This window comes from Grampus griseus (genome assembly GCF_964374135.1).
Source record: "Grampus griseus genome assembly, chromosome: 8".
NCBI classification, from domain to species: domain Eukaryota; kingdom Metazoa; phylum Chordata; class Mammalia; order Artiodactyla; family Delphinidae; genus Grampus; species Grampus griseus.
The window spans coordinates 14,164,168-14,184,099 of NC_139002.1; the positions used below are offsets into that span (position 1 = coordinate 14,164,168).

The window sequence follows — 19,932 nt, forward strand, 5'->3', positions numbered from 1 at the left end:
TGCCTGTAATTTTCCCCAGAGCTACTGCGAATCCTTAAACCACGTATGAGTGGGACTAGATTCTGAGAAACCAGGCAAAAAGTAGTAGTACTTTGGTTGTCTTGCCAAACTAGAGAGACAAAGTTGGAGGTAACAGACATGGCCTTTAAAATAATTATAATTTATATATTCCATTAAAACAGAGGATGGAGAATTTTATTAGAAAACTACAGAATAATTTTTTTTTTTTAATTCACATGGAAATTCTAGGACCTAAAAACACAGTATTTGTCAATACAATGGATGGATCCTGGGGCAGATTAGAAACTGCAAAACAGAAGATTAGGGAACTGAAATAGAGCAGAAACTATTCAGATTCAACTAAAGAGAGGAAAAAGAATGGAAAACACAAAAATGAGCATAAGAGCTATATGAGGTGTGGTGAAAAGGTAGAACTTTCAGGTAACTGGAATCACAGAGCGAGAGGAGAAAGAGATTGCACTATTCAGTGTATTTTAAGAAACAGTGTACCCCTGAAACTCACACAACATTGTAAATCAATTACATTCCAATAAAAATTTTTTAAAAAAGAAAAAATAAATAGTGGCTGAGCTTTTCTATGCTGAATTTTTCTTTCTTTCTTCTTCCTTTTCTTTTTTTTGGCCGCGCTGCCCGGCTTGTGGGATTTTACTTCCCGACCAGGGATTGAACCTGGGCCCTCGGCAGTGAGGGTGCAGAGTCCTAGCTACTAGACCGCCATGGAATTCCCAGTGGCTGAGATTTTCTAAAACTGATTAAAAACATCAAATGACAAAATCCATAAACTCTACAAACCTTAGAAGGATAAATATAAAGAAAACTACACAGACGCATTATAGTGAAACTGCTGGGATCCAAAAACAAAAAGGTTTTATAAGTAGTCAGAAAAAGAATCATGCCCTTAAAGGGGCAACATTACACTAATTTTCCAACAGAAACAATGAAAGTCAGAGGGCAGTGGGATGATATTTTTAAAGTGCTGAAAGAAAATAACTCCAGTTCAGAATACAGCTGACCTCTGAACAACATGTGCTTGAACTGCACGGGTCCACTTTTACCCAGATTTTTCCCCATAAATACACACTACAGTACTACACAAGCCACAGTTGGCTGATTCTGCAGATGTGAAACTGTGGATACAGAGGGCCCACTGTAGTTATATCTGGATATTCCACTGCGGGGAGGGTCAGCGTCCCTAACCTCCAAGTTGTTCAAGGGTCAAGTGTACTATGTTTAGTGAAAATATCTTAAAAAAAACGAAAGTGAAATAAAAGATATTTTAAGTCAAGCAAAATTTGAGAGAATCCATTAATAGAAGATACACTAACAGCCCCTCTTCTTTCTCTCCCCGCCACACCCTGTCTCTCTAAAGGAAGTGATTTGGGCAGAAGGAAAAAGGTTCCAGGTGGAAGTGTGGTAAAGCAGGAAGAAATGAGGAGTGCTATAGTATAAATATGTGGGAAATTTAAATGTCCAGGAAGTGTTAAGAGGGACTGATTCAAAGTAGACTCTAATGAGTCAAAGGGATATGTTGGAATCCCTAAGGTAACTGTTAAAAGAGTATTAGGAGTGAAACGGTATAATAAAAAATACTTTAATCCCAAAGAAAGAAAGTAGGAAAAAATGAACACAGAAAAGATGGGGAAAATGGAGAAAAGAGTAGGAACAAATATTCCAATTATTTTTAAACAAACAAACAAAAAATGCTAGACTGGATTTAGGGGGGAAGAAAGCCAACAAGTATATACTACTTACGAGAAACATAACTTCAATGAGGACACAGAAAAGTTGAAAGTAAAACGATGGAAAAAGATCATGCAAACACTACAAGAGAGCTGATGTGGCCATTTTAATATAAGTAAAAACAGACTAAAGCTGGTTAGAAGCAGAACTAGAGAGTAAATGGAATAATCAAAACAATTATCATTTAGTTGATAATTCTAAATTTCTATGTATCCTAATTACATATACTAAATACATATACAATACAAACTGATAGACCTAAAGGAAAAAGAGAAACCCACAATTATAGGGGGAGAATTTAACACACTCCTCTTGGTATTTGACAGAACATGTAGACTTAAAAAAAAAAAAATCAGCAGGAAGATAGTATAGTTGAATACAATTAAAAAATGACACATACAGAATGCTGTGCCCAACAACTGCAGAATATACATTTTTATAAAATGAAGGTAGTAATATGTATGGAATTTACCATAAACTAGTCAATAAAGGTCTCAACAAATAGCACAAATTGAAATCACAGAGTATGGTTTCTGACCACACTGGAATGAAACTAGGAAGTAGTAACAGAAGAGTAACCAGAAAATCTTCCAATGTTTGAAAATCAGGCAACACATAAATAACTGATGAGTCAAAGAAGAAATCACAAATGGAAAACCATATATTTTGAAGTGAATGATAATGAAAACAGGACATATCAAAATTTGTGGAATGCAGCTACAGCATCTGTTATGGACTGAATGTTTGTGTCCTCCCCCAAATTACTTTTGAGGCCCTAATCCCCAGTGTGGCTGTCTGTGAACATGGGGCCACATCTGATGAATTAAGGTTAGATGAGGTCCTGAGGATGAGCCCCTGACTCAGTAGGACTGGTGTGCTTATAAGAAGAGACACCAGAGAGCTTGCTGTTGCTCTCTTTACCTCTCTGTGTGTGCATGTGTCAAGGAAAGGCCATGTGAGGACATACTGAGAAGGTTATGCAAGCATGTAAGCCAGTAAAGGATTCCTCACCAGAAACCAAATATGCTGACATCCTGATCTTGGACTTCCAGCCTCCAGAACTATGAGAAAATTAAATTCTGCTGCTTAAGCTGCCCAGTCTGTAGATAGTATTTTGTTACGGCAGCCTGAGCAGATTAATACAGCACGCATCTCATGGAGCTAGAAAAATAACAAATAAAACCTAAAGGAAGTTGGAAGAATAAAATAAAGAGGAGAAAGCATGAAACAAAAAGCAGATACGGGCTTCCCTGGTGGCGCAGTGGTTGAGAGTCTGCCTGCCGATGCAGGGGGACACGGGTTTGTGCCCCGGTCCGGGAAGATCCCATGTGCCATGGAGCGGCTGGGCCCGTGAGCCACGGCCGCTGAGCCTGCGCGTCTGGAGCCTGTGCTCCGCAACGGGAGAGGCCACAGCAGTGAGAGGCCCACGTACCGCAAAAACAAACAAACAAAAAGCAGATACTCAACGAGGATTCTGGGAAGACGGTAGAAGTTGTCTGATGTAACTATTTTGGAACTCTAGAGTCTGTTGAAGGTTTGTAACTTCCAGGTGAAGACTGGGAGGCTAAATTGCTGTTAATTTCAGCTCTTAGCATAGTAGCAGCTACCCATTCTCAACCCTGCCACATAGCAGGCAGCTGTGCAAATGTTCCTGGAGCAGCCTGCACACAGCTTGCAGGAGCCAGGGTGGCACAAAGGACTCAGCCCTCCAAATATTGGGAATCTGTGTTCTGATTGCTGCTCCTGTTCACAGAGGTGCTGACAAAGGGGCAGCAACCACTGTTGTTGCACCTCCCAGCATTGTTGTAAGCCCCTCTTGCTCTGGCTGAAGTGACTTCCATGAGATTTTAAAGGAAGATGTGGAGAAAATCAAGAAAATGATATGTGAATAAAATGTATCAATAGAGACAGAAAACCTAAGAAGAAACAAAAAAGAAATTCTGGAACTGAAAAGTACAAGTGAAATGAAAAAAAAAAAAATTACTAGAGGGATTCAAAAGCAGATTTGAGCACCGAGAAGAAAGAATCAATGAACTTGAAAGACAGAACGATGGAAATTATCAAGGCTGAGGAACAAACAGAAAGAAAAAGTACTGAAGAAAACTGAACAGAGCCCAAGGGAGCTGTTGGACATAACACCACCAAAGGACCAACATATACATTGTGGGAGTCCCAGGAGAGAGAGAGAGAAAGGGGCAGAGAATATCTGAAGAAATAAGGGCCAAAAACTTCCCAAAATGATTAATATAAACATCCAAGAAGTTCAATAGACTCCAAGGAAAAGGAACTCAAAGAGACCCACATTTTCAAAAGACAAAGATAAAGAAGGAAGCAAAACATCACGTACAAGGGATCCTCAATAAGATTATGAGCAGACTTCTGATCAGAAGTTTTAGAGGCCTGAAGACAGTGGGCCGGTATATTCAAAGCGCTAAAAGAAAAAAAAGCTGTCAACCAAGACTCCTACACAGGCATACCTTGTTTTACTGCACTTCACAGATGGTGTTTTTTACAAATTGAAGATCTGTGGCAACCCTGTATCAAGCAAGGCTGCTGGCACCATCTTTCCAACAGCATTTGCTCACTTCAAGTCTCTGTGTCACACTTTGATAATTCTCAAAATATTTCAAGGTTTTCATTATTATATTTGTTACAGTGATCAGTGATCTCTGATTATACTATTGTAAAAATATTATGACTTGCTGAAGGCCTGCGTGACGGTTAGCATTTTTTAGCAATAAAGTATTTTTAAATTAAGGTATGTACATATATATTTTTAGACATAATGCTACTGCACACTTAAAACCACAATATCTCTAAGGTATGCTTGTATTTGGTAAAACTGTCTTTCAAAAGTGAGGGGGAGGGGCTTCCCTGGTGGCGCAGTGGTTGAGAGTCCGCCTGCTGATGCAGGGGACACGGGTTCGTGCCCCGGTCTGGGAAGATCCCACATGCTGTGGAGTGGCTGGGCCCGTGAGCCATGGCCGCTGAGCCTGCGTGTCCCGAGCCTGTGCTCCGCAACGGGAGAGACCACAACAGTGAGAGGCCCACGTATCGGGAAAAAAAAAAAAAAAAAAGGTGAGGGAGAAATCAAGACATTCCCAGATAAACAAAAGCTGAGGGAGTACGTGACCACTAGACCTGCCCTGAAAGAAATGCTCAAGTGAGTCCTGCAGGGTGAAATGAAGACACTAGACAGTAATTTCAAGCTGTATGGAGAAATAAAAGACTTTAATAACGGTAAGTACGTGGAGAATTATAAAAGCTAGTACTATTGTAACAATGGTTTGTAACTGTACCTTCTGGTTTTTTCCACATGATTTAAGACAGCAATACATTTAAAGGGAAAGTGTAAGAGCCACTATTACTGTAACTTTGGTTTGTAACTCCAAATCTCTTTTTCTGCATAATTTAGGAAACTAATGCATTTAAAAGAACTAGTTCATGAACTCGTTTAAAAGAACTAGGGGCACACAATGTATAAAGATGTAATCTTGTGATCAACAACCAAAATGGGTGTGGTGGAGCTGTAAAGGAGAAGAGTTTTTGTATGCTATTGAAGTTAAGCCGGCATAAATTCAAATTATAGTGTTATACCTTTGGGATGTTAAATGTAATCCCTATGGTAACCACAAAGAAAATATCTATAGAATATACACAAAAAGAAATGCAAAAGGAACTTAAACATTTCACCACAAAAACCCAACTAAACACAGAAGACAGTAATGCAGGAAATAAGCAACAAAAAACTACAGGGCATACAGAAACCAAATAGTACAATGACAGAAGTCTCTCCTTATCAGTAATTGCTTTAAATATAAATGATTTAAACTCTCCAATCAAAAGACAGAGACTGGCAGATTGGATTTAAACACATGATCCAATTATATGCTGTCTATAAGAGACTCTGATATTATACTAATATCAGAAACAACAGACTTTAAATCAAAAAACGGTACAAGAGACAAAGAACATTATAGAAGATTTAAAACTTATAAACATTTATACACCGAATGACAGTAAAATATATGAAGTAAAACCTGACAGAACTAAAGGGAGAAACAGACAGCTCTACAATAATAGCTGGAGATTTCAATACGCCACTCATAATAATGGACAGAACAAGAGGACAGAAGATAAGTAAAGAAACAGAGGACTTGGGCTTCCCTGGTGGCGCAGTAGTTAAGAATCCGCCTGCTAATGCAGGGGACACAGGTTCAAGCCCTGGTCCAGGAAGATCCCACATGCAATGGAGCAACTAAGTCTGTGCGCCACAACTACTGAGCCTGCACTCTAGAGCCTGTGTGCCACAACTACTGAAGCCTGTGTGCCTAGAGCCCATGCTCCGCAACAAGAGAAGCCACCGCAATGAGAAGCATGCACACTGCAATGAAGAGTAGCCCCCACTCACCAAAACTAGAGGAAGCCTGTGCACAGCAATGACAACCCAACGCAGCCAAAAATAAACAAACAAAATAAATTAGAAAAAAAAAATCTGAATAGACCTATAACTAGTAAGGAGATTGAATCAGTAATCAAAAAATCTCCCAACAACAACAAAAAAAGCCCTAGACCTGACAGCTTTGCTGGTGAATTCTACCAAACATTTAATGACAAACTAATACCAAATCTTCTCAAACTTCTCCAAAATTGAAGAGGGAACCCATTCCATGAGGCCAGCATAACCATGATACAAAGCCAGACAAAGACATTACAAGAAAAGAAAACTACAGACCCATATCCCTTATGAACACTGATGCAAAAGTCCTCAACAGAATGCTAGCAAAAAGAACTCAGCAGCATATTAAAAAGATTATATACAATGAATTACCAAGTGGGATTTATACCTAGAATACAAGAATGGTTAAATATATGAAAATTGATCAATATAATACACCACATCAACAAAGAAAAAAATACCACATAATCATCTCATTGATGCAGAAAAAGCATCTGAAAAAACTTAACACCCTTTTACGATAAAAATACTCAACAAAATAGATAGAAGGAATGTACCTCAACATAGTAAAAGCCATATATGAAAAACCCATAGCCAACACCATACTCAATGGTGAAAGACTGAAAGCTTTTCGTGTAAGATCACAAACAAGGCAAGGATGCCCACTTTAACCATTTCTGTTCAGCATAGTACTGGAAGTTCTAGCCAAATCAATTACGCAAGAAAAAGAAATAAAAGGCATCCAAATTGGAAAGGAAGAAGTAAAATTATCTCCGTTTTTTCAGATGATGTGATCTTATATGTAGAATACCCTAAAGACTCAACAAAAAAGCTGTTAGAACTAATAAATCAACTCAGCGAGGTAGCAGGATACAAAGTCAACACACAAAAGTCAGTTGCATTTCTATACATGAACAATAAACAACTTGGAAACGAAATTTCAGAAACAATTCCATTCGTAATGGCATCAAAAAGAAGAAACTACTTAGGAATTAACTTAACCAAAGAGGTAAAAGACTTGTACAATAAAAATTACAGGGCTTCCTTGGTGGCGCAGTGGTTAAGAATCTGCCTGCCAATGCAGGGGACACGGGTTCGAGCCCTGGTCCGGGAAGATCCCACATGCTGCGGAGCAACTAAGCCCGTGGGCCACAACTACTGAGCCTGTGCTCTAGAGCCTGCGATCCACAACTTCTGAGCCAACGTGCCACAACTACTGAAGCCCGCACGCCTAGAGCCGGTGCTCCGCAACAAAAGAAGCCACCGCAATAAGAAGCCCGTGCACCGCAACGAAGAGTAGCCCCCGCTCGCCGCAACTAGAGAAAGCCCGTGTGCAGCAACAAAGACCCAGTGCAGCCAAAAGTAAATAAGTAAAATAAATAAATTTTTTTAAAAAATTACAAAACAGCACTGAAAGAGATTAAAGAAGACAGAAACACATTCCATGTTCATAGATTGGAAGACTTAATATTGTTAAGATGTTAGTACTACCCAAAGTGACCTACATATTAAATGCAATCCCTATCAAAATCCCAGTGACATTTTTTGCACAAATAGAAAAACTCCAGACTTCCCTGCCGGTCCAGTAGGTAAGACTTTGCCTTCCAATGCAGTGGGTGTGGGTTCAATCCCTGGTTAGGGAGCTAAGATCCCACATGCCTCACGGCCAAAAAAAAAAAAAAAAAAAAAAAAAAAACACCCCAAAACATAAAACAAAAGCAATATTGTAACAAATTCAATAGACTTTAAAAATGGTCCAGGGACTTCCCTGGTGGTGCAGTGGTTAAGTATCGCCTGCCAATGCAGGGGACACGGGTTTGAGCCCTGGTCTCGGAAGATCCCACATGCCGCGGAGCAACTAAGCCCGTGCGCCACAACTACTGAGCCTGCGCTCTAGAGCCCGTGAGCCGCAACTACTGAAGCCCACACGCCTACAGCCCTAGCTCCGCAACAAGAGAAGCCACCGCAATGAGAAGCCCGCACACTGCAACGAAGAATAGCCCCCACTCGCAGCAACTAGAGAAAGCCTGCACGCAGCAACGAAGACCCAATGCAGCCAAAAATAAATAAATTAAATAAAATAAATTAAAAAAAAAAAAAGAGTGTGGTGTTGGCATAAAGACAGACATATAGACTGATGGAATAGAGTGGAAAGCCTAGAAGTATCAACAAATCCTCACATATATGGTCAAATGATTGCTGCCGACCTTTCATTGTTTTTTGTTTTTGGCCACACCGCAGAAGTGTCCCAGTTGGCTTTTTTAAAAATTTCTTTTAGGGACTTCCCTGGTGGTCCAGTGGTTAAGACTCCATGCTTCCAATGCTGGAGGCCCGGGTTCAATCCCTGGTCAGGGAACTAAATCCCATGTGCTGCAACTAAGACCCAGTGCAGCCAAATAAATTAATATTTAAAAAACAAAACCCAACAAAAATTGCTTCTTTGAAAAGATTAATAAAATTGATGAGCCCCAGCAAGACTGATCTATGTACCTATACACAGAGAAAATAATGGAAAGAAACAGTCCAAAACATGATAATTTTTACATAATGGAATTACAGGTCAATTTTAATTTTCTTCTTTATACTCTTCTGGGTTTTCTAAATTTTCTATAAATAAGTTGTTTAAAAGTATCAACTCTACTGTATGAAATATAATTTTAGTAAACTTACCTGGCAGCCAGAGAATAAATGGCATTGGCAGATGCAGAAGGTTTGATTTTGGGATGCTCACACTCTGGACCTGCTAACGGGCTGCTATTCGTATTCTGGAAAGAAAAGTGTTAAAAAAAAAAGAAACTTCTTAATACAGCTAAGTATCTCCTCTTACTTATTTAATCTATTCAAAATAACAAGAACAATCATACAGACACAGACCTCTCCCCCAATGCCATGCTTAAGGATTATTATGTGTGACAAAAGTATATTTGAAAGTTCAAATGTAAGGGTTAGGGAGACAGTTCTAGGAAATGGGTTTTTTTTTTGTTTTGTTTTAATTCTAGAAAGATTTGAGGAAACTGGCTGTCTGCACAAATACCATTCTAGCTTAAAAAATCTATACATCTTTCCATACTGATGCCACCAGAAAGTCAAACCTAATCCACTCTCACTAATTAGACTGCCTATCACATAAATGCCACTTGAATGCTAAGTTACCCTCCCCTTTCCCTTTCAATGAAGAAATACATAGTTCAAAAAAAAAAAAAAAAAAAAAAGAAATACATAGTTCATTTAAGGACCACAGGATTTCTTAACTTCACCCTCCAATTCCATCTTTTTCTTGGATTTCTAACTACCTACTGGACAATTCTTCCTTCAATGGCTCATCTCAAATTCAACATGCCTGTCGCTAGTTAGCCAGGTTCAAAACCTCTGGGGTGTGTGCATGTGTATATGTGTATGTATGCGATTTTTCATCCTTTTTTCCACCCACTGACTGCTTTCAAGCCTTTCTGGGTCTTTGTTTCATGCTCCCTAAAGTCTCGACCTAAACCAGCTCCCCCTCCTGCTCCTAGACCAGGATTCTTCCCCTTGTTTACCCAGTACCAGCTATATGAGACCCCTTTGTTATTCCTCAAATAGACTCTCCCAAACTCACTTGCTTTTCCCTCATCCCCCGTTGCTCCAGGTCACTCCCCACACTACTGCAGGTCTTTGCTCAGAATTGTACCCCATCCCTACATGTACCTGCCCCATCCCAACTTTCCCTATACCCTGTTTTTACCCTATTTTTCTCCACAGCATTCGTCGGCATCCACTATCTTACATGTTTTGTAACGTATCTTGTTCATTTTCCATCTTTCCTCCGGTGGAATGTTAACTTTGTGAGGGCAAACTTTTTTGCTCAGTGCATAAACGAACCAACAAAAGAAGGAATATACCTCTCCCACCCCCCGTTCTGGACCCATTATCTCATGCTTATCCAATGGACTGCTAACCTCCCTTTTTTCAATCTATTCTCTTTCCAATCCATCCTGCATACTATTCCTAGATTCCTCTCTTTAAACCATCATTTTGGTCACGTCACTCCACTAATTTAATCTTCACGTACTCTTCATTTGTACCAAATAAATTCCAATTCTTTTGGGAGGGGGTATACAAAGTGCTCTAATCTAGCAGCAAGGCTCCTTTCTAGCCCCTTTTCCTACTCTGATACCCAAAATTTCTGTTTTTCTCAAATTAAACTACTTCTTATCCCACAATACATCTTGAGCATTTCTGTCATTGTAGGTCTATTTTAAAACTGTATCCACTTTGGAAAGAATATTTCAAATTCAGATGCCACTCTTTCCATAAGCCCTCATGATTGCTCTATCTAGAAATAATCTCTCCTTTCTTTAAAACTGAAGTGTTTTCTATTTACACTACTCATGGCATACACACCCAGAAACACATTTATTGCATTAACAAACATATTAACATATACACTTCTTGAGGGTATTATCCTTGAATCCTGTACAAAACATACCACAGAACTGACCCATTCAATGCCATCCATGAATGTCTGTTATTAAGATAAATAATTTCAAAATCAGGACTCACCATGGAGGTATCCAGACTGAATGTGCTTCCAAGCCTAGGCACATCGGTTCTGGGTTCCATTTGTGAGGGCAAGGAAAATGGAAGTGAGTGCCGGTTGGTTAATTCTCTCCCTGTCCAGGGGTCACTAGGGTTTGGCGCAACTACTGGTACTTTGGGGATTGGCCGAGGCAGCCATGATGCTTCTCCAGCGCGGCCAGAGGGGACAGGGGGCAGTTTGTCTCTGGACGGACAGTCGCCTGGTGTACATGGCAAGGGGCGTCTCTGAGGCCGTGTTTCTGCTCCACCAGAATATGGCCGGTCTGGAGGGGGTGGTGGTGGAAGATCTCGAAGAGTGGGAGGTATTGGTAATGGTTTGTCCTTATGAAGGGAGCCAGAAGGAGCCTGTGGAAGCATGACGGAAGCAATCAATCAAACCCCACTAATACACAACAAAGAATCAGAAAATGTAGAAATGGATAATGCTTTACCTTAGAAGCAGTTCCAAGACCAGAAGCACTCGAAGGAATAGATATTCGCTGTTGTAGAAGGTCAAGCCGTGGTGGCACTGGGGGAAGGGAAGCTTGTGGGGCCATGGAGAATGGAGAAGGAGGTCGTTCCACCTAACACAAAAAAATTTCCCAATAGGTTATTCTTGTCTGGAGGAACGGCATCTCTCAACTTCTCTGAAAGATGTACACAACAAGTACTACATGAACACAGAATATACCAATGAGCCTGACTTTGGCTTAAGGTAGTGCTTCCTGAATTATTTCTATGTCACCAGAAGAGGGCGCTCTCAATCACGGAAATACCATGCAGATGCAAGCTACAGGCAAAATGTAATATGTGCTACATAAAAAGCTTCCTAGTTTATAATTTTAGAAAACTTTACAATTTCCCATATTTTCCTCTTCAGAAAAAGAAAAAAAAATCTTTCCAAGATTAAAAACAGAAAATCATATTAAAAGAAAGGGGCATACATTAACCTCTCAACAAATCACCTAGGAAAATAATGATTAAGGGGCAGAATGAGGAAAGAAATCAAAGTCAATAAATTCTCCATGGGTTATTGTGATTAAAAGAAAAAAAGAGATTTTTAAGAGAAAATGATCAATGGTATTACTAAAAAGCATCTTTAGTTCTTCCAAAGAAATGCTATTTCAATTCAGTAATTAAAAGGGATAATCTTTTTTGTCAATTTGTATTCTAAAAATTGAGGTGCCAAATCAAAAGAAACAAATAAATGTATGACCTTTTCCATTTCCCTGCCTACAGCAGGGTGATGAGTAGCTGATAAGCTTGTCCAAGTAAGCTGTCAAGAGATATACAAGAATTTATACAAAATACTAATTCACATTTGCATTCCCTAAAAGCAAAGTAGATGGAAAATAGGCAAATATGTATTACAAGCACTTATGTAAGGTGACAGAGAAACAACCATCCCCATACTGAGTCCTATCATTAATGCTGGGAGGTGAATGAGGGAAAAAAAGGCTGCATCATCAGCTACTTGCTTTTACTCATGCTTAAGAAAACGGGCTCCATATCAATGCAGCATGAGCGGCTAAACACCTCAAGGGTTAAGGAAGTGAAAAGTGATTAGTCAAACTAACTCTCACTTCATCATCAATATCTAGTCACTGCATCTTGTTGATTTTCCCATAAAATAATCTCATATCTATAACTTCCTTTTCATTCTACTTACCAACTTCAGACCTGATTTATTAAAACCCCCTTCTAGATTCTTATCTCACCAAATCATTTTGCTCACCATTACCAGCTTAACCATCCTTAAATACTCACTAGTTCAAAACCCATCCATCAGTAACTTCCACTTTCCCATGTCACAAAATGTCACTTTCCTGCCTCGCTTTCTCAAGTCTAATTTGGTCTCCCTAACCAACAGCATTTTCCATAATGCCCTGTGTTGGAATTCCTACCTCCCTAACTTTGTTCAAGTTGTTTCTCAATTTGGAAGGCCCTCTCTGCCTATTTTGATCCCTCCCACCATCCATCCCTCCTTCTCATTCCTAAAGGGCAGAGGATTGAGTTAATCATATTCTTCAATTCATGTTTCAATATCATAACCGACCCACGAGATGTTTTTTTATCTCAACATACAACAAAGTTCCAGAAAAGGATAAAAGCACATACGGGGACGAAATTATCAAAGAAATAATACAAGAATACTTCTAGGACCTAAGGGACATAAATATCCATATAGAAAGCATTCACTGCATAGCTAGCCCAAAGAAAGAAAAGAAAACTAATAACCAATCAACCAACCAACAAATCACTTAAATTTTCAGGGAATCAAGGATAAGGAAAATATCCTAAAGGCTTCTGAGGATAGAGGGAAAGGAGGTACTAAAGAGCAAAAATACACTAGAAACTAGAAGTCACTGAGGCTGTAATAATTCATAGAGCTAAATTTTTTTTTCAACCTAGAATTCTGTACCTAGTCAGTTTGAGGGTTGAATAGAGACATTTTAAGATATCAAACGTCTCAAAAATTTCACCTCTCACCTTTTCACAGAAAGCTATTTTGAGAGCATGCTCCACCCAAACAAGGAAGTTAAAGCAAGAAATATAAAAACATGGGAGTTAAGAAACAGGCACTCCAACACGAAGAAGAGGCAATGAAGTCCCACGATGATGGTGAGGGGAGACACCTCAGGGTGACATGGAATGCAGCACACCCAGTGAAAAACCAGTCCAGACTGGAGCCAAAACATGGCAGACTCCCATATATTAGTATACTATATAACATAATATCTACTATATTAATATGCTAATAGAATTTACTCCGCAGAAAATCATATCAAGAGGATGTTTGGTAAGACGTGGTCGTGACAGGTACAAACTGAACACTAAGGAAATAAAAGTAAATCAATTATTTCAGAAAAGCAGAAGGTTGTAAAAGAAAGCAAAAGCAATTATCAACACCTTGTAGTATATTACTTGATACAATAGGGAGCAAAAATCACTTGAATACTGACAGAACCAAAAAACATTCAAATTAACTATAGTCGGAAGATAGGAAGTAGGAAGGAGGGAGATAAGACATTTAAATCCTTTTCTAAACAGATAACTAATATTGCAGAATCCAGAGAAAGCAGTATAGTATATGGTTAAGGAACAGCTTTTAGAACCGAAAAATCTGAATGGGACACAGGAGTTAGAGGGGGTAGAAGCAGGGAACTGACATTTCTATAAGCCTTTTAGCAATTCTTTTAAACTTAAAAAAAAAAAAAAATCCAAGCGCACTGATCACATGGAATTTTTTAAAAACTAGATTCACTATTTTAAAAACAAATCAGGGACTTCCCTGGTGGCACAGTGGTTAAGAATCCACCTGCCAATGTAGGGGACACGGGTTCGAACCCTGGTCCGGGAAGATCCCACATGCCGCGGAGCAACTAAGCCCGTGTGCCACAACTACTGAGCCTGTGCTCTAGAGCCCACGAGCCACAACTACTGAGCCCACCGTGCTGCAACTACTGAAGCCCGTGTGCCTAGAGCCCATACTCTGTAGCAAGAGAAGGCACTGCAATGAGAAGCCCGCGCACCGCAACAAAGAGTGGCCCCCACTCGCCGCAACTAGAGAAAGCCTGTGCACTGCAAGGAAGACCCAATGCAGCCAAAAATAATTTTTAAAAAAAAACAAAAACAAAACAAACAGCAAAAAGCAACAACAAGCTACTAGGATATGACGAAACAGACACTCTCATAGTCTCATATACTTTGGGAGTGACTTTAGGACAAAAAATTGGGAACAAATTTTAATGTCTATCCAAAAAAAGTTAAGATATTTTTATTCCAGTATTTTATTCATACAAAGTAGATAATGAACTATAAGGTACAAAGAATAATAAAAGATGAAACGCACACGTAGAACCTACCATTCAGCTAAGAAATGAAACACCATGGCTTTCTGAAATTCCCATGTGTCCCACCACTAATTATATCCCTCTCCTCTCTCAAAGAGTTTTAAATGGACATACTCTAATCTAGCAATTCCACTATTAGAAATTTACCCTACAGACAGACTTGCAAAAGAACGTCCATATGTGTAAGCCTGGAAACAACAGGAATGTCCATTAAGAAGAGATTAAATGAATTATAGAATAGCCAAGTGCAAAACAATATATGAAGCTGTTTGTTTTTCTACTTGAATTTTTACAGTATGCATTTATTTATTTATTTATTTTTGCGGTACGCAGGCCTCCCACTGCTGTGGCCTCTCCCGCTGCGGAGCACAGGCTCCGGACGCGCAGGCTCAGCAGCCATGGCCCACAGGCCCAGCCGCTCCGCGGCATGTGGGATCCTCCCGGACCGGGGCACGAACCCGCGTCCCCTGCATCGGCAGGCGGACTCCCAACCACTGCGCCACCAGGGAAGCCCTACAGTATGCATTTATTACTTTTATTTAAATGAGTAAATTTAATCTCATTTATATATATTAGCTACAGAAAAAACTGTTAATTTTCTTCTTTCCTCTAAAGTCCTATAGCACTTAGACTGTGTACCCAACAATTTAGAATAATGTGCACTGTCTGGCTTGTATTAAATAGTGTTTCACCTGTATATATATTCTCTTCCCAAATAAAACTGCTATCTCCTTTTGGGCCTTTGTCTTAGGTTTCTTATCCCATATAGCACTCAAGAGAGCTACTTAACCAGCACAACAAACAGCTTGCAAAAGTAGTATGTGTTAACCGTGAAAAATTCAAACATACCATAAAATGAAAGTCCTCTGATCCTGTAGCCTCAGAAATAATAGTAATGTGATGTGTAGTCATCCAATTTTCCCCCCATGCATGTTAAAATAATTCTTTTGTAACTAAATAATTTTAACAGAAATAAGGTGATATTATATATAATATACAGTTGTTTTTTTAATTTAATACACATTGACAGCTTTCCACTTAAGTATATGTAAACTGAGTTCACTCTGCAGAGCATTCTGTTATATGGACTGTAGTAGACAGAATAATGATCACGGTCCCCTCTCCCACAGGAAGATGTTCATGCCCTAAAACCTAGAATCTGCGAATCTGTTATCTTACTTGGCAAAAAGACCTTTGCTGATGTGATTAAGGGTACAGATCTTGAGATAGGGGAATTATCCTGGATTATCCAAGTGGGCCCAATCTAATCACATGAGTCCTTAAAAGTTGAGAACCTTCATGACTGAAGGAGGAGGAAAGGAGTCCAGGAGCCAAAGAATGTAGCTGGCCCCTAAAAAATACCGTCAGCTGACAATCAGCAAGGAAACAGGGATCTTAATTCTACGACCGGCAAGGAACTGAATTCTGCCAAACCCAAATGAGTAAGGAAGGCCGACTGTATTCACTGCACTGTGCCACTTTACATAAGGGACTTGGGCATCTGCAGATTTTTTTATCTGCTGGGACTCCAGGACCCAATCCCCTGCGGATACTTTCTTTTGGGTTTTTTTTTGGCCACACCACGTGGCATGCAGGATCTTAGTTCCCCAGCAAGGGATTGAACAGGTGCCCCCTGCAGCAGAAGCGTGGAGCCCTAACCACTGGACAGCCAGGGAATTCCCAGGAAATACTTTTAATATAATATTACAAGGTGATAAGTTCTATGGCAGACATATTCATAGCATCCCAGAAACACCTGGCCAGACCTAGATTATTTGTGGGTCTTGGGCATGGGGGAAACAGGGTAGAGTATGGAAAGGTTTCCTAGGAAATGAAAACTGAGTTAAATTACATAGAAACTATCAAGACAAAAGCACGGAGAAATTTTTAGTGGTTCAGTCTTGCTGGATTACAAAATACAAAGTGGAAAGGATTACCAGGGCAAAGTGCCTAGAAAAGAGAATGGACTTATTACTCCATTAAGTAATGAGAAGTCATTAAAGAGTGTGAGGCAAAGGAATAAGGTAGTCAAGGTATGTGCTGTAGATCAATGACTCTGGAAGCGGGACGAACAGATGATTATAAGAGCCTGAAATAAGGCAGTGACATTGAGGACAGAAAGGAAAAGATACACTGGATACAATCACTTAAGAGATGGAATCCATCCTTTCAATATTTATTGAGCACCTACTATGTGCCAGGCAGTCAGGTGCTGGTATAAAAGAAAGCTTCTTTTGTACAAAAAAATGCCTCCTATGAAGTTATAACAGTCCAAACTAGAGAACTGACAACATATTAGAACCTCTGTCTGCCCTATATTTATTAAAATCTTCAATGACTGCCTTACTTCTAATTAGTGAATAAATCCCTGTTTTACCCTACCACTGACGTAACAGAACTTGTTCACATACTTTCTTAGCCTTTATCTTTCCCATCTTTACTAGGACCTTTCTAGTTTTAGTTTCTGTATGGTACCTCCTATTACCCTCCAATCACTGTAGTTGCCATTTATTTGGTTGTTAACGGTGCCTCATTTCTCCCGCCCAAACCTAACTTTCCAATGCCAAGACTCCATTAGAAAAATAGGCAAGGAGAAAATATTCTGCTCACAGTAGCAAAATGGGTCCAATTCTTTTACTCACCCCTCATTTTCTCTACCAAGCTATCTGAATAGAGCCCAGTTCTAGCATACAGACAATAAGAGCATGGGCCTGGAAGCCGGAATGTCTGGCCACAGATTCTGGTTCGACTGACTAGCTGTGTGACCTTCAGCAAATTCCTCAGCCTCACTGTGCCTTGGTTTCTCCCACTGCTAAATGAGGAGAACAGTAATATCTACTCATATGGTTACATGAATATGTATCAGTATAAGATTATGAGTTAAAGTAAGTAAAGTACTTAGCATCATCTTTTCTCACACAGTAAACGTTCAATAAATATTAGCTACTGTTACTCCTTGTATTTTGGATGTCATTAAGTGCTCTATGGCTTCAGGACACAACTGATAATGGATTTTGCCACAGTCTCTTAAACTGAAGCTTACCTTGGCACCAGCCAATTCCTTCATCATGAAGAGAGAATCATCAGCTCGTTCATCGTCATCATCATCATAATTTGGGGAGGGAGCTCCCTCTGCTCCTTGCCTCAGCAGGCTGCCACTTCCTCTAGGATCAAAGGGATCGACCACAATGGGCTCAGTACCTTTAATTTCACATCGGCAGAAGGGACAGCCCTGGCCTTCTGATTCCTGCAAAGGAAACAGGAGATGGTAATAGACACATCTGAAAGTTCTTAAAATATTCGTCCACTAAAAATACATTTCCTAGAAACGAAAAAAGAATCAAAAGTTTAGAACCTACCCCACAAACCAGGCCATTCTTTATATCCGTAAAGGATATATAATCCCCAATTCTTCATTGTCATTACTTAGCTGAGAAAAGAGCATGGTTTGGATCCGTACCTGCCAGGATGTTAGACAGGATGTGCACATGAGGTGTCCACAGGGCTCAATCTTTACATCTTTATCATTTTCAGCACATATTTTACACAGTTGGAATGTGGAGCCCATCTCACAGTATAATTCATATTGTTCCTTTGATTAAAAAGAAATTAAGAGATTATTCAGCCTATTGCAAATATCTGTTGAATGAATGACTGCAACTGTAAATGCTAAAAACAGGAAAATTGAAAACTGTTACTTTTAATACTACTTTTGCTTGTACGAAAGTGTCACAACAGTGTTCAATTAAAACAGAAAGCACCTAGTCTTGGTCCTTTTTTTTTTTGGCCGCACCCTGCAGCATGTGGGATCTTAGTTCCCAGACCAGGGATCGAATCTGTGCCCCCTGCAATGGAAGCACGGAGTCTTAACCACTGGACCACCAAAGAAGTCCTTTGGCCCTATTTTAAGAAGCACAGTTTAAAAAGAAACCACACAGGACTTTCCTGGTCTCGCAGTGGTTAAGAATCTGCCTGCCAATGCAGGGGACACAGGTTCGAGCCCTGGCCCGGGAAAATCCCACATGCCGTGGAGCAACTAAGCCCGTGCGCCACAACTACTGAGCCTATGGCTCTAGAGTCAGCAAGCCACAACTACTGAAGCCCGCATGCCTAGAGCCCGTGCTCTGCAACCAAGAGAAGCCACTGCAATGAGAAGCCCGCGCACAGCAACGAGGAGTAGCCCCCGCTCGCTGCAACAAAGACCCAATGCAGCCCAAAAAAATTAAAATAAATAAATTTATTTTAAAAAAGGAAAAGAAGCCACACACACCTAAATTCACTAATCTAGTCAATGGTTTAAAATTTACGTGTTCCAATCACTTAATATAATTCTACTGTCAGTTCTGTAAAGTATTATACGAAAGCTTGGCTCTAGTAATATGGTTATAATTTAAAACAAAGTTCACCTGGGTCACTTTGATGTGGTCTTGGGGAGTTGGTTCACATAAGCCTGTCAGGTCTGGATTCTGATTCCGTCCATCAGGAAACAAATAGCTATAAAAAGAGTAACCAATCTTGGGGTTCTACTGAAGCCAATTTATCACTGCTTACTAATACAGACAAATGTTATCTAGGAATTCTCTCATTCTAAAAGGGCAATTTTGCATAAGTGCAAAGATAAATTTTACTAGTACTTCAAAAAAATTAAATAACACAGATCAGTTCCAAGAAGATACTCTCCAAACACTGATACTCTTTCTCTATTTTAATCAAGGGGTTGACAAACTTTTTTGTAAAGTACCAGAGAGTAAATATTTCAGGCTGTGCAAGCCGCATAAGTCTGTGCCACACATTCTTCTTTGGTTGTTTTTTTAACAACACTTTAAAAAGGAAAAACTATCTTAGATGCAGGCTGTACCAAAACACCTAGTCTGTGGGCCGCAGTTTACCAACTCCTATTTTAATCTGTGGATGGCCACAAAGTGGAAATTCTTAATTTAAATGACATTTGCTTTGACCAAAGACCTGAAATACCTTTGTTTACAGATTTAACACAGAGAGACACTAACTTAAAGACTGGACCACCAGAGAAGTCTGTTAATTTAAAAGAAATGTAACAAGAAGCAAATTAAGCCACCGAGATCAACTACCAGGAAGCTTCTAGCATCAAACTGCTCTGCCATTTGGGGAAGTACCCCTTTCAGCTCCAGTGTTACTGTAGAAGACGATGCATGATGGAAAATGGATTTTCCTAATCACTTTAAAACACAAGTCGTTTTCTGATACCTGGTCAACTGTTAGTATTTTTAGTGCTTACCAACTGATAATCAATTTGAATTCCAAAAGGAATAGCAATTCTGGAAT

At 39.6% G+C, this 19,932-nt stretch overlaps 1 protein-coding gene across 1 annotated transcript in view; it reads right to left on the reverse strand.

Moving 5' to 3' along the window:
* The window catches only part of CBL (Cbl proto-oncogene), an 83,036-nt gene that overhangs the window by 6,289 nt on the left and 56,815 nt on the right, over positions 1-19,932 (reverse strand). Inside the window, exons 7-12 of the mRNA XM_082660321.1 lie at positions 19,035-19,122; positions 18,089-18,220; positions 17,672-17,875; positions 11,227-11,358; positions 10,760-11,140; positions 8,891-8,985 (exon numbers count right to left, since the gene is read on the reverse strand). Coding sequence (XP_082516447.1) covers positions 8,891-8,985; positions 10,760-11,140; positions 11,227-11,358; positions 17,672-17,875; positions 18,089-18,220; positions 19,035-19,122 — 1,032 coding nt within the window. The remainder of the gene's footprint in view (positions 1-8,890; positions 8,986-10,759; positions 11,141-11,226; positions 11,359-17,671; positions 17,876-18,088; positions 18,221-19,034; positions 19,123-19,932) is intronic.